Source organism: Rhododendron vialii, chromosome 2a (assembly GCF_030253575.1).
Source record: "Rhododendron vialii isolate Sample 1 chromosome 2a, ASM3025357v1".
NCBI lineage: Eukaryota > Viridiplantae > Streptophyta > Magnoliopsida > Ericales > Ericaceae > Rhododendron > Rhododendron vialii.
Window position 1 is genome coordinate 43,982,205 of NC_080558.1, and position 15,186 is coordinate 43,997,390.

General features: G+C 40.6%; 2 protein-coding genes across 2 annotated transcripts; both read right to left on the minus strand.

The window, feature by feature from the left end:
* Positions 1-1,428: 1,428 nt before the first annotated feature.
* LOC131315622 (RNA-binding NOB1-like protein) lies at positions 1,429-6,537 on the minus strand. Its single transcript, XM_058344791.1, has 5 exons — positions 6,115-6,537; positions 3,162-4,311; positions 2,754-2,922; positions 1,912-2,028; positions 1,429-1,765 (listed from the first exon to the last, which is right to left on the minus strand). Exons 1-5 carry the CDS (start codon positions 6,467-6,469, stop codon positions 1,619-1,621), a joined length of 1,938 nt encoding a protein of 645 aa, XP_058200774.1. The 5' UTR covers positions 6,470-6,537; the 3' UTR covers positions 1,429-1,618.
* Positions 6,538-7,866: 1,329 nt separating this feature from the next.
* On the minus strand, positions 7,867-11,735 carry LOC131315624 (tubulin beta-2 chain-like). Its single transcript, XM_058344792.1, has 3 exons — positions 11,203-11,735; positions 9,760-10,029; positions 7,867-8,795 (listed from the first exon to the last, which is right to left on the minus strand). The coding sequence occupies exons 1-3, from the start codon at positions 11,594-11,596 to the stop codon at positions 8,116-8,118; spliced, it is 1,344 nt and encodes a 447-aa protein (XP_058200775.1). The 5' UTR covers positions 11,597-11,735; the 3' UTR covers positions 7,867-8,115.
* Between the last annotated feature and the right edge of the window lie 3,451 nt (positions 11,736-15,186).

The window sequence follows — 15,186 nt, forward strand, 5'->3', positions numbered from 1 at the left end:
TGCGCCAGTCAACTGCCACGTGTCAGTTATCAACCGTTGACTCAGTTATCACCGGAGCACGCAGGTATAATGTCGGCGTACGCCAGTCAAAAGTCAGTCAAATATCATTATTCAACCACGTGCTCGAGACTTTTGTGGCCATCCTGACGTAGTCTACAGTCCCCTGATGATTACAATTGCTCAGCCGGCTCCCCATCTCTCCTCACCACTTTTCAACCCAAGTCCCATGCATTTAATGCATAGAGGCTTCTCTCCTTAACCTAACCACCCTTTAACCCAACTGATCAGCCCTCTCCTCAGTCCACTTCTAGCCTATAAATACCCTCCTTTCATTTATATACAAGGGGTTCACAAAGTTAACTCTCATAAAAGAGCTCCCAAGTTCATCCCTCCTTCTTTTAGTTCTTTGCTTCTTCTTTCACCCATTGAAAGAACAAGCAAGGAGTATACCCCCACATGTCATAGCACCTCTCTCACTCTTCATCCATCCCTTAAACTTCAAGTTCAAGCTCAAATCTTCTATCAAACTCCATCATAAAAATGTATACCACCTTTTATTCTGCAACCCGTTCTGGCCCCTGAGGGGTGTTAGTAGGGTCAAGGCTGGTAATCAATACCAGTCCTGACCTTAAAGCTGACAGCATTTCAAGCATCGAGTATGGTCATCAATGGCGCACGCTAGCCAGAATGAATTGTACGTCAGTCATGGTGATATGTGCAGTACTGGCGTGGAGATCATCGATCATCCATCTTTCTGCTTTCTGTTTACTTTATCACCTTTCAGCATGATGAGAACCAGTTTAATGCTTTTCGTATTTTAGAACTGTGTAGTTGTTTACTTGTTATTTCTGTTAAAGAAGGCCTCTGGGATCCTTCTGGTCGTGTTTCAAAGCTCAAATCATGCAAAGCCAAGCACTGACCAAATAACGTAATTGGCGTACTCTTTCGACTGGCGTACAACAGTTATGACTGGTCCAGTGACTGGCCCTTGCATGATAGCTAAACCCTGGCCTCTGTTTATTTCCCCACATTGTTTATTTCCAGTGGTTGGCCCTTGACAATTCAAAAATCTTTGCCAACCCCAAACAGAGAGAGAGAGAGAGAGAGAGAGAGAGAGAGAGAGAGAGAGAGAGAGAGAGAGAGTTGAATGATACTCTACTAATAAGCAGCAAAAACAATACTGCAGAAAAGCGCCTCTTTGTTATCTATGTAGCATCATCTGCTTTCTCGAAACATACTGCTATCAACATTACTATGAAGCCAAGAACTTAACCCACCGTGTCATCAAGACCAGGAGATTGTTACTTTCAGCTTCATTCACAATAGCAGTTCAAATATTGCTGCGAATCCCCAGATTGATTCAAATACTTCAAATGAAAAATCATTGAAAGCGAGAAGCCAAAAACAAAGCAAGTACTACGCGAAAACTAGTCCAAAATTGTGATCAGTCTGAGAATAAATAGTCAACACAGAATTATTCAGCAACCTTATGCAGCCATCAAAAACTCAACGAAACATAATCTCTCTCCTTCGAGCAGCTCATTAAACAAACATACAAGCCCTCACAAAAATAAGTCAAAACACATTACAAATTACAAAACTTAACCGTAAAAACTATCTAACGCTTAGAACGGGAGTAATGGTTGTCATTGGGATTTCTCTTTCCACTGAAAACTGCCAATGCTTTCCTTACAGGAGGCTGCAGAGGTGCTTTCTTATCTGTTTGGTGGCGAAAGATGTCATCGGAAGAAAAGATGTCATCTCCCTAAAGATTTGAAACAAAGAGAAGTCAGCTTCAGTTACAAGCAATATATCAGAAATAGATCGAGAGGGGGAAGGGACAGGAAGATAGGAATGGAAACAAGCCGGCCGACATGGAGAAAAGGGCAAGAAAGAAAGTCGAAAGCTAACCTGTTTATTCTTCTTCTTTGTCTTCGGGTACAGGAACTTCTGCGGAAGCTGATCTTCTCTTAGAATAGGGTTCTTAGTAATGGCATCTCTTCCACCTTTGGGTAAAGGCAGAGAAAACTGCACAAGGACAAGAGTCAGTGCATATATAAATGGCCATAAGGGCAACTAAACTTCAGATGAATCTGTAAAACTTAGCATGATCAACTATATTGGAGATAAACTCACTTTAGACAACTAATTTCCAAGCCTCAGATGCCTCATACCAAGAGCCTGTCATTTGGCATTATAAATTACCTGTTGCACCTAAGTATGCAATCGTCTCGCGAACAAACAGAAATGTTATAGCATCTCAACAAGGGATACCTTTGATTGGTTCATAGACTAACTTTTCAAGTGACTTATCAAAATTCACCCCCCCCCCCCCCACCAGAAAAAACAAAAGGATTGTTAGAAGAATGAAAAGCCAGCAAAGCTCTCCTCAGAAGGTAGTAAAATGAAAGCTTGCCATACATAACAAGAAGAAATAGACAACCAGTTGTCCTCGAGCAAGCAGCTTTTTGTTAACCTTAACAGCACAACAAAACAAATATACACACGAAAGATAAAAGGAAATGATAATGCCAAAACTGTTTTTGTTAGTGCCAAAACTATAGTGTATATTGTATAAAAGCCATGCAACATGTGCAAGGTACATGGCTTTTATGCACAACAATTTTTGGCATTAACAAAAATAGTTTGGCATTAGCAACACCCATAAAAGAAAAGTCAATAAAACATGAAGAATCATAAATTTCTGCAGAATTACCCACAGAAGAAGGAAAGAACGCAATACTACTACTTACTTGTGTGCCGCGCAAGGAAATACGTGGCCGGCGGGCAGCAAGAACTATGCCATTTTCACCTACTGTGACAGCTACCTTCCTTAGGGTGCCACCATTTCCGCAACTGGGGCAGAAGATCCTACCGACTTCTGTAGTCACCTTAAAGCAAGCGTGGCATTTCAGTATCCACCTGAAAGTATGTCTCATAATTAGCACACTTCTTCATCAACTAAATCGTTCATGGATCCAGAAAGGATGTCATAACCAGGAAATCAGAAAAGACAAATTATTAGTTTAAGTAATTACTCATGCTCCATATTAGAAGAAAAAAAATCAACGAATTCACTACAAAAGGTCATATCAAATCCAGACAATTAAAGGCCAAACAGTAAAAACGCAATCCCAAAGAAGCAACTGATGTATATATACCTGTGCAGCTGGCGGATCTGCATTCCTCCAGGTGCCAGCAACCGTAAACCCATCTGCAGAAGTACATTCTGCATTGCAAAATCACTCGTTATACAAGCGACAGTTGATTCAGACAAGGATCTTAACGTCCAGCTCTGCTCACTACTGTTGTCATCCACATATGAAGCATTGACACTTCCATTTGTCTGGCTTGAAATATCCATATGTTCCAATTCTTCGTTGACATTTTCAATCTGACCTCCATCAACATCTATATTTGCATTATCATCAGATGGGGGTTCCTCCCCTGTGGAAGTGTTAGACTCAAGTCCTGCACATGAATTACTCCACTCCGCCTCCTTTCCTTCTTCAAGAACCTTTAATGAGTCTTCTTCTAGCCTCATTTCATTCAAAATTGTTGAAAGACCTCCCTCAATGTTCTCCTCTTCTGAAACCTTTCTTTCCTCCAAAATTTCATCTACAGGTGTTTCATCAGAAATTTCAACTGTTAGTTGATGAGTTTCATTTTCAATGTTATCAATGTCTACATTTTCTGCTGCATCTTGCTGACTATCTTTGTCAGACAAGGCCCCATACATTTCACGTTTGGCTTTTCTCCTCAGGTACTTTCTATGAGTACTTCGGCTAACAGCAGGCAGCCAGTCACCAGCATCATCCTCGAATTGTCCTTGAGAGGCATCAATTCCATCTGCCACCATCTTTTTCCCTTCAATGTTTACCTCTTTCTTCGCAGGTAAATTTTTCCTGGGTTTTCCAAATTCGCCATCAGCATCTTCCTCATTTCCGACATGAAAGTCACCTTCATGACCCATTGAACAATCTTCATCACTCACATGGTGAGCGGTGGGGATGGCATTCAAGTCTAGGTCTTTTAATGGGAGGATTCTCGAATTGGGGTTTGATTTAGCCTCAGCCTCAGCCTCAGTCTCCAATGCTTCCCATTCTTCCAAATTAGGAACATTGGAGCCCCACCCAGGCATATCTTTCTCAGGCAACCTCTTCACATTTACCGTGTGAATAGGGGGAGGAATGTCTCTGAGATGTGCAGTACCATGGATCTGAGATTCCAGTGTATAAGTCAAAGCAATGAGCTTCAGATCAACATCAGAAAGCGTCTGTAAGTCACCGGTTGCCCTTGCAAACTTGATAACTGTCAAGGCACGGATGGATAAAACTTTATTAATATGGTACCCCCAGCATCAAAACTTATTGAGAGATATGTAGAAGCCTTTCGACATAATACATTCACTGATGTAAATGTTCCTCCCATGGCACAACAGGAGAACAAGAATACTCCTTCGACTTATTTCACAAGAAATAACCCAAACACAGATTTGCACCGCAAACGAGTATGAAAAGAAAAGGAAAGGTCCTAAATTCAACCACAAAACATACAACAACAATCCCTCTCAAGGTTCCAGCTCAATGATAATTTTCAAATCTCACAAGTACTTCATTGGGGGAAAAACGCATTTTGACATACTTCTCACACAATTTGAGCACCTGACATACTACCTGTTTACCAGTATTGCTTACAGTATCAAGTTGATCGGTCGAAAAGTTCACATCAAAATTTACGCAACAGAGGTAGCTACTATAGAATAATTAATATTACCAAAGGTAATAACACAAAGCTCAAATATCAACAAGTATACATATATTCAACTAAATGTTAAAAGAATCAAGAAATGATGAACATTCTATCAAAATTTTCCAAATCTCACAATTACTGGAATTTTTTTTCCAAAGGATGAACAGTCTATCAAAATCTTCCAAATTTCACAATTTGAGCACCTCACACATATAGCGCGCCTGACATGATTCCCATTGCCAGTATTTGCTTACATTATCAAGTTGATCAGTCAACTAGTTCACATCACAACTTACACAACAGAGGCAGTATATTTCTTTTGCTAAGCAAAAAATGGGGCAAACAACTATAGCAACCTCTCTTGGGCGTAACCATAAGAAGTCCGGACCTGCAGAGGGCCCTATGATGAACCAATCACTACCGCCCCACTAAGGCCAGTGGATCACAACTAGGGATCAGGAAGGCAAGGTTCAAGGAGGGGGCATCGACCACATGACTCAAACCTTGGACCTCTTGACCTATGTCACATACTATGCGCGAGAGAGACATTGAGAGTGCGAGAACATGCAGGGGATTGAGGGCGGGAGAGAAGAGCTCTACTGAAAGGTTATTGTGACTAAGCTCTTGACCACCACCACAAGGGCAGTTACAATAGAAAAATTAACATCGGGTCCTTCTATTGCTAGCCCACTAGGCTGTCAAAAAACTGAGAACAAGATTGAAAAAACACATACTCCAATACATCTTTTACACTTTTTAATGCACTTTCACTCACTTTTTATACATTTTCACATATTTCAATGCACTTTTTAAACCTTAATGACAGCCCACCGGGCCTCTTGACCAAAGTCACTTAATACGCGTATGCAAGCACGAGCCAGAGCGCAACCGCAAGCGTGAAAGCTCTTCTAAAAATATCCCAAAGTACTAACGTTCGCCAGAGCAACAATGAGAGAGCGAGCAAAAAGTGGGGATTGAGGGCAAGAGCGAAGGGCCCTAGTAGGGCTGCAAACGAACGAGCAGCTCATGGCTCGGCTCTGTAAGGCTTGGCTTGGCTTGGCTTGGCTTGATTAGTAAACGAGCCAAGCTCAAGCTCGGCACTTCAAAAGCTCGGCTCGTTTGGCTTGGCTCGTTTAAAGAGGCTCCTTAAGTAAATTAGGGAGGCTCGGCTTGTTTACACCCTAGGCCCTACTAAAGGATTATTGTGACTAAACTCTCGACCACCGCCACGAGGACAGTTTACAATAGAACAATTAACATTACCAGAGGCAAGAACACAAAATAGTCCAATGTTCAAATCTAAACAAGTATTACACCCATATCCCTGTCCATGAGTAGATATATTTCCGGAAAAGGGCAAACCTTTTTTGAGGGATTCAGGAGAAGGCTCCCTGGTCTCAACAGTGAAGGGAACAAAATTGAGGCGGTGACGTGACATGGGGTCTTTAACCTCGTCCATGACCTCGGACACGGACATGAACTTGTCGGCGCAGTTTACGAGCTTCTCGCCGCCTTGTATGATGGCGGTGGCGTCCACCACCGCGACGGCGATGCCCTTGCTGGACTTGCAGCTGTCCACGAACACCCGATCGGGCGCCGCCGCCGTGAGGCCGCCGCCGCTGACGGGATGGTGGTGGTTTGGTAGTGGTTGCTGCTGCTTCACTATATTGCTCCAACACGGTGGTGGGGGAGGAGTGATTGGGGGTTCCTCCGCCATTTCTGTGCGTTGGAGAGAGAGAGAGAAGAGAGAGATGACTAAACCCTAGTTTTTGAAGAACAGTAGTAAATCAAGTGCATATTACATAATTTGTTCCTGTCGTTTTTGAATATTTTATTTTGGTCCCTTTGGTTTAAACTTTTTTGACCGTGCTATTTCATTGTCAATGTCGATATAATCCTATGTCAAATTTGGCATGAAAGAGGATAGGGAACGGGAGGGTAGAATGAGGATTGAGAACAGAGGCGGAGGGTGTAAACAACTTTGCTATGAGTACCTACAAAGGGGTACATACCCAGGGTACATCTTGCTTTGTACAGGTCCCAAAAAGATAACCGGAGCGTGAATTCAGAAGGAAAGTAAATTTTTTATGAACACTGTTACCGATATTCAATTGAGCTGATTTTTTATAAGTATTCTAAACAAATATTTTGAAGAAAATGAGCGGCTCCGGTCATCTTTTTGGGACCCGAGGGAGTATGTACTCATATTCTTTCTAACCCAATAATGTATTGCTATGCCTATGACTATGAGTATGACCTTTTAACATTTTCCTATCTACTGTAACTATTTTTTGTATTCTTGTAGACTAGCTTAAATTTAACTTGTTTTTCTTTTACCAAACTTTCTCCAAAAACACTCCTATGTATGGAGTTATGAACTAAAATATTTTACCAGATTTATGCAACTCCCTTTTCTATAAAGACACTCCAAAACTCATGTTTCAATGCTTAAAAATGACAAACAATATAATTTTCGCAGTACACTAGGAGACGGATTTTATACTGCGTTTATTAGAAAGTGGAATGCGAAAATTATTTTCTTTTGGCTTGTATGTGTGTGATTCGAACACATTGAATTTCTTCTCCAAACAATTCCTAACATTAGGAGATGAAATGCACCTACAGGCTTAATTTCACAATCTTCATCGTATTTACTTCGAGAAACAATACAAGAGCAAAAACGAAAACGAAATGAAATTTTTTGAAGGAAACGAAGGGAGCAAGTTTTCAGCCGAAGCAGTCAGTTTTGAGTTATTGATAACAACTTATTGGCTCATAAAAGTGATTATTGAGACCCATCCAACCAAAGATCTCATACGTTGGTTCAATTTGTGTTACTTTTGTTCGAATGGGTTTGGGTGAATTCATGAATTGTTCCAGAGCTTAGGACACAATTAGCACTCTCACACCAACCCCAGATAATTGACCACAGTAGACGTTCAAAACTGGTTACAGCCACCCTCTCAAGAACACATGAATTTCAGCAGAACAAGAAAATAGCAAATTCAAGAGACCAGGAAATTGCTATCATCTACAAAACCAATAAACCATCAAAGAAAGCCAAAAGACAATTCAATCTCAGACACCAGAAATGGAAAACTTAGACACGAGGCAAATCTGAAAGCTCTGGGTGCATATTTATATTGGAATTGGAGTTTCATTTAGTTCATGACTACGATAAGATCGAGAAACCAAAAACTACCCACCAAACTGTCAAAATAACAAAAACAACTCAAGCAAGAAGCAGACGCATATACCGCAATCCCAGATTCAAACAAAGCAAACCCACATAGTCAAAACATTCAAACAACAAAAAACACAATCTGCCCATCAAGGAACAGTACGACAGATTCTAGCATTGGTTTAGGATTCCTCCTGATACGCTTCCTCCTCGTCCTCATACTCCCCTTCCTCGTCAGCAGTTGCATCCTGATACTGCTGGTACTCAGAGACCAAATCGTTCATGTTGCTCTCCGCTTCAGTAAACTCCATCTCATCCATACCCTCTCCAGTGTACCAATGCAAGAAAGCCTTCCTACGGAACATAGCAGTGAACTGCTCACTAACCCTCCTGAACATTTCCTGGATTGAAGTAGAGTTCCCGATGAAGGTTGAAGCCATCTTCAGACCAATAGGTGCAATGTCACAAACAGTAGATTTCACATTGTTGGGGATCCACTCAACAAAGTATGAAGAGTTCTTGTTCTGGACATTGATCATTTGTTCGTCAACCTCCTTCGTGCTCATTTTGCCACGGAACACAGCTGATGCAGTGAGGTAGCGACCATGACGAGGATCTGCAGCGCACATCATGTTCTTGGAATCCCACATCTGTTGGGTGAGTTCCGGAACAGTGAGGGCACGGTATTGCTGGGACCCACGAGATGTGAGTGGGGCAAAGCCAACCATGAAGAAATGGAGCCTGGGGAATGGTATGAGGTTGACTGCAAGCTTGCGAAGATCGGAGTTGAGCTGACCAGGAAAGCGAAGGCAACAGGTGACGCCACTCATGGTAGCAGAAATCAAATGGTTCAAATCTCCGACTGATCAAACAAGAAAACAATTAGTCCCAAGTTAAATTGGACCACTACAAAATTTTATAACTGGTGGACTTAAGTACCGAAACACAGAATCACAAGGTTTTGTATCATTAATAGCTCCAGAGGTGCAAATAAGATAATCTTACAGTAATTACCAAGGGGGTTTCCATAACTATGATTCAGATTAAAATGTCAAGAGCACAACTACTTTTGAGATGACAGACATGTCATGTTGATGGATCATCTTTTTGCTACATTTAAACCAACCACATCACAGAATCCCAGTTATAATACACAAAACAATTATATAAACTAGTAAGTAGTAACCATACAGATGAGAAGCAGCAACATCCTTTGGACTCGTGTGACAGACTAAAACTTGACATTATATAATGGCAAAATCAACACAGCATAGTGTTTAAATTAAATGATGAACGTGAGATACCCACATCAACCAGGAAACATAATGGTTTTAAATGGATGTCCCAATTAGAGAGGACTCCATAATTAACAATTGTGAATGTTGATACGATCACCTTATCAGATCCCTGTACAACATCATGTCATGTGAGACCCATGTGAGATCACAGCTGTACTTGTGCACAGAATATACCCAGCAACACATGACCTGGTCAGTGCTGCATATGTATTACCGAGGTATTTAAAAATAGTCTTCAGAGAAACACATTGACCAGATAAAAGAAACAAGAATACCAACTCCATGTCACTAAACTATGGACATATACTCTGCTATATTCAGCACATAAAAACCTTATAGAATCCAGTCAGTTTTGTGAATAAATAAAATATATCAAAATCAGTCAAACTACGCTTTGTCATCTTTCAGTAATCTCTAGCGATAGTTAGAATCATGTCTGGTGTTCTACAATTGCCTCAGCAACCAAACAAATCCAAAACATATGTAAACTGTAGCTATCAATTGAAGAGATAGGAGAGGGGAACTTACAGCTGGGAGTTGTGAGCTTTAGGGTACGGAAACAGATATCGTAAAGGGCCTCATTGTCCAAAACCATACACTCATCAGCATTTTCAACAAGCTGGTGCACAGAGAGCGTTGCATTGTAGGGCTCCACCACGGTATCAGACACCTTTGGGGATGGAAACACAGAGAATGTCAGCATCATCCGGTCCGGATACTCCTCCCTTATCTTTGATATCAACAGCGTCCCCATGCCCGATCCTGTTCCTCCTCCCAATGAATGACACACTTGAAACCCTACAACCAACACAACCACAATTCCGATTAACCGATTGCCATCACCAAAGTAGATCTAGCTACTGAAATAGCATATTCTGAAACTTTATATATGTATGTTCTTCCTTATGCATGTGAGTAACTAAATTTATGTGCATAGATACATCTAGATTCAGAAAACGCCATACTAACACAGATGGATACATGACAGTACACTCACACTTGTTTACACACACAACTACTCAGATATGCACATTGCTACAGATAGAAAAGTAAATATCTGAAAATCTTATTAAGCAATTGCCATCGCCGGAGCAGATCTAACTGCTCAATACCGTTCGATACTTTACACAAGAATTACTCTGCCCAATTCATGTAAAAATGCTAGAAGCTTATACAGATTTGCATATCTTGATTTAAACACACTCATCCCAACCTATATCATCAAACACACACGCACCAAACATCTACTTTACACACACTGAACCATATAAGTAAAATGACCTGCTTATGCAATTGCCATCCCAGAGCAGGTTTTGCATATTCTCGAACTTTTATCTAGAATCTTGCACTACCTTATTCATGCGCATACTCATATTAACTCCAGTATACATATCTATTTGCCTATTTTGCTCTACCATAACCATGTGAATCCTCATATTCTCCAGTATACATATCTCTATGCAGACAATCTTACTAAAAGAATGAACACAACAAATCCATATGTAGACTCTCTAACTAAAACAGATGAAAACAAATAAATCCACATAGGCTACAAATGAGCCGAGCTTTGTTGTGTTTGAGCTTGACTTGTTGAGGCTCATTTACTAAAATGAGCCAAAAACTTGAGCTCGAGCTCAGCTCGGCTATTAACGAGCCAAGCCTGATTCATCTACTAAACGAGCAGAGCCTCGAGCTGCAGCTCGTTTCTTCGGCAGCCCTTGTCAAGTGATTATACATAATCCTACAAGTAAAGTCCATGAATCCAATTAACCAATCGCCATCACCGAGCAGATCTAGAATCGCTTTACCTCACACGTGCGCAATTCATCTCCATGAACAAACATTCATAAAAACTACATCAAACAACGACAGAGATTTACATATTCACCGATCTGGCTACTGAAACAGCATTTTCCATATACCTTGAAGGCAAACAGAGATATACACAAATACGTATCTAAAACTATATACCTTGAAGACAATCGCAGTTTTCGGCCTCTTTCCGCACGACATCGAGCACGGAATCGATAAGCTCGGCGCCCTCAGTATAATGCCCTTTCGCCCAGTTATTCCCGGCCCCGGACTGCCCGAACACGAAATTATCGGGCCGGAAGATCTGCCCGTACGGCCCGGACCGGACGCTGTCCATGGTGCCCGGTTCGAGGTCCATGAGGACGGCCCGCGGAACGAAGCGGCCGCAGCTGGCCTCGTTGTAGTAGACGTTGACGCGCTCCAGCTGCAGATCCGAGTCGCCCTGGTAGCGGCCGGTGGAGTCGATGCCGTGCTCGGCGCACACCACCTCCCAGAACTTGGCCCCGATCTGGTTGCCGCATTGGCCCCCCTGGATGTGCAGGATCTCACGCATTTTTGGAGAGAGAGAGAGTTGCTGAGGATGTGATGAGAGAGAGAGAGAGAGAGTTGGTGAGGATGTGATGAGAGAGAGCGTAAAGCAGAGACAGAGAGTGTGTGTGTAGAGGAATTAGGGTATATGATGCTATATAGTGGGGGGGATGACGGTTTCCGTTAGCCAGGTGGGATATGGGTGGAGTTGACGGGGGAGGGTGGACGGACGTTTGGTTTTAGTGGGAAGATAAAAATTTGAAATTGGGTTTTGGTTGGGTGCATTATTGGAGGAGCTTGTGTTGGTGTTGCTTGGTACGCGTCCGTTTTTTATTGAACGCAGGAAGTCAAAGACCGGAGTCATCAGGACAACAGTCAGCAGTCGCGGGTAGAATGCAAGCGAGCTCTAATTTTAGACTCGTTTACTGCACGTTGGTTGTTAGAATGCAAACAAGCTCTAATTTTAAACTCGTTTACTGCTCTTGGTTTTGGGTCGGAGGGAGTCAAAGAGTCATTAGTGTTATTTTGTCTCGAATGCTTTCGATTTCACTCACCGAGCCCTAACATTTTTTCTATCTCGTGTGAATGTCCCCCTTTTGGTTATTTCATTTTTTTTTCAGGTTTGTTCGGGAAAAATAAAAATTTAATAGTAGTACTGGGTTCAACTAATTTCTCTACTAAGAAAAGCTGAAATATAAACAAAAGCCTAACAAGAAACTAGAGTTTATAGTTAACACAAAGACCATGCAAAGTTAGAGAAACTTTTAGGTATACCGGGGATATCAAACCCCATGGTATTTTTTTTCGGCTATTTTCTAATCACATTTGGATGATCGGCTCCGTTCATTTTGTAAAGTTCGGTAAAGACCATAATCATACCAAAAATTATGTTCATCAGACTTTATTTGATACATGATTGGCACACGTGAAAATTAAAGAAAACCAAAACTGAGTCAAAAAACACACTAAATCAAAACCCAATTTTAGTTTTTTTTTGTGATTTTCAAGTGTGCCGATCATGTATCAAATAAAGTCCGATGAACACAATTTTTTGAAAGATTAAGGTTCTCGTCGAAGTCTACAAATTAAAATGAACGGAGTCAATCATCCAAATATGATCGAAAAATGACCGAAAAATGAGAAACGGACGAGAAAGAATACGATGGAGCTTGGTATCCCAGTTTACCTAAAAGTTTCTCACAAAAGTTATGGGGCGCTCCTGGAGCATGACCAAGCGGCACTCGAGGGTTGCTAATCAACACAAAATCTTGTAGGGTCTATAATTAAGTACCATATAGATCCCGTGTAATTACGTAAAGATGAATGGGCTTGGAAGTGTCAGTTGGCTATGCTTCAACATCACTCAATAATTACTTCGTGTCCCACTATCTTTACCTCGCATATTGGGCTCGACAAGAAAATTTGTGAAAATATAAAAATAAAAAAATGATAATGTCAAAATTATTTTTATTAATGACAAAATTTTAGTACATAAAAGACTTATATCATGTGCAGTGTACAAGACTTTTATGCGCTGAAGTTTTGACATTAACCAAAACAGTTTTGGTATTATCTCAATTAAAAATAAAGCTAAAAGTTGAAAAAATGTTTATAAAAAACAACTAAAAAGATTGTTTTTTCGCATTTGAATTTTTTAATTTTGATTTATATAATATATATATATACACACATATATATTTTGGTGCTTCTCATCGAGACGAACGATGAGACGAAAAAACTATACTCCATGCCTCCATGAACCCAAATCAGTAAAAATTAAGAAAACAGCAAAAGTCGGTAAAAAGTTTGTAATTGGGTTTTGTTTGGCTGTTTGTTGGAGAAGCTTATGTTGGTCAGCTCGGGTACGTGTCTTCTGGTCATTGGATGCAGGGAGCGAAAGAGTCAGTCTATTGACTCTATTTATTCGGCATGAACCGATGCATGTGCGCTGAAGTGTGAGCATCAAGTTGCTCAAAAGATTTCAAGATCGAACATAGCCTTGAGCACAAAGCAATCCCTTCTGTTTTTTTTTCCTCTGACGGTCAGGAATTTTCGAACCAGTTTTTGCGCACCTTGACAAATAACTATTCTTTTTTTTAATCCTGTCAAAGACAGGTTATAAACATTAGAACCAGGAAGTTTACAACAAATTACTTTTTTGCTGCCTAACTACAAAGATTAAACCGTAATCGATTGTGTGAGAGGTAAATCCACCCAATAACCGGACAAACGACAAACCCTTATGTCTGGAGCCAATTTTCTTAGAACAGAATCCACTGGGGGCCATTACTATATTTGGGTGGTGGACTTTCTCTTTCCTTCTCTCTCTCTCTACCCACACCTTCTTGCCACAATTAGAAGCTTGGAAGGATCTGTGAGCTTTTCCCAACGGCAGTCAGCTATGTGACAAAGGATTTTGACACTGGAACTGTAGTGCATTTCAGTTAAGAAGCGCTCGTTTGTTTTCTGGGAGATGAAAAGACGTGATATATATATAATCATATAAAATCCTTAGGGTAAGATATTAATCTCCCTTGGGATATCTATTTTACTCTGTAAAGGGGAGGAGCTTTTGGTACGACCTGTTTTTTAAACTGTATCACAAAAGTGATTTCTACTTTTGTTTCATAAAAATCCAAATTTTAACATCTGATTTTACTGTAATATGATTAACCTTAGGGCGAAATAGTAAAATCACTAAAACTCAATCACCCATCCCACTTCTGGAGAAAACAACCCACCCTGCCACTTGTACTCTCCAAATATTTTCACTTGCATTTTCACATGCACCCCCAACCGCTAGTAGATATAAATGGAGGAGAGAAAAGAAATCCAATGATTGTTTTGGTTGGGATTATTAAATGCATTTCCTATTTTATCCTCATCTAAGTCACATTAGGATAGAAACGGTGAGGAAAATACAATTACATTTGTAAGTAGTTCTTGATGGAGGGGATATAAAATCCCATGACACCTCTGATTTCATATCCCAGGATATATAGGCTTTGTCAAGATATGCAATTTATGTCCATAATGCAACAGAAAATGCTGGAGAGTTGAGATCCACGACATTACATATTCAATCCCAACCTCGAATCCCCTCAAACAAACAAGCCTAATTTTTTTTGGAATTTCATCATCATGATTTTACTTACATTCTTTCAATTCACCGTTCTTCTCGATCATGTGGTTAAAAGCAAACTGGAACACAAACAATATAACAAAGAATCCGTTCTCGGATAGTAATGGATGAACAAGCGCAATAGTATAAAACTTTTGACAGCATCTCCCGAATTAGCCGCTCGGCACTGTTGCCAAGCCCCTCGCTTGACAGCGTCTCCCGATCCAAAAGTTTCAACCCGCTTGCTTTATATTCAAAGCTAGGGGAGTAGCATTAGTCATTGTCTTAGCACAAAGTACCCTCACTAAAAATAAGGACTGCCCCTTCTAATTGTACGGCCTTATTAAGCATCTCCCAATTATAGACATTGATAATACTCGTAATAGTATACCCAATGGAAAAGAATTTAGAAATTTATTTTTGTAAAAGTTATGCCAATTTATAAATCTTTATCTACTTTTCGAAATGAGCTTTTGAGCATTTTTTACACCATA

Excerpts from the sequence above, each read along its gene's own strand:
- LOC131315624 (XM_058344792.1), bottom strand. The coding sequence starts at position 11,596 with ATGCGTGAGATCCTGCACATCCAGGGGGGCCAATGCGGCAACCAGATC. Across the intron at positions 10,030-11,202 it reads AAACTGCGATTGTCTTCAAG|GGTTTCAAGTGTGTCATTCA; the intron begins GTATATAGTTTT and ends TGTTGGTTGTAG. Across the intron at positions 8,796-9,759 it reads AAAGCTCACAACTCCCAGCT|TCGGAGATTTGAACCATTTG; the intron begins GTAAGTTCCCCT and ends TTGTTTGATCAG.
- LOC131315622 (XM_058344791.1), bottom strand. The coding sequence starts at position 6,469 with ATGGCGGAGGAACCCCCAATCACTCCTCCCCCACCACCGTGTTGGAGC. Across the intron at positions 2,923-3,161 it reads CAGATCCGCCAGCTGCACAG|GTGGATACTGAAATGCCACG; the intron begins GTATATATACAT and ends ACATACTTTCAG. Across the intron at positions 1,766-1,911 it reads CAAAGAAGAAGAATAAACAG|GGAGATGACATCTTTTCTTC; the intron begins GTTAGCTTTCGA and ends TCAAATCTTTAG.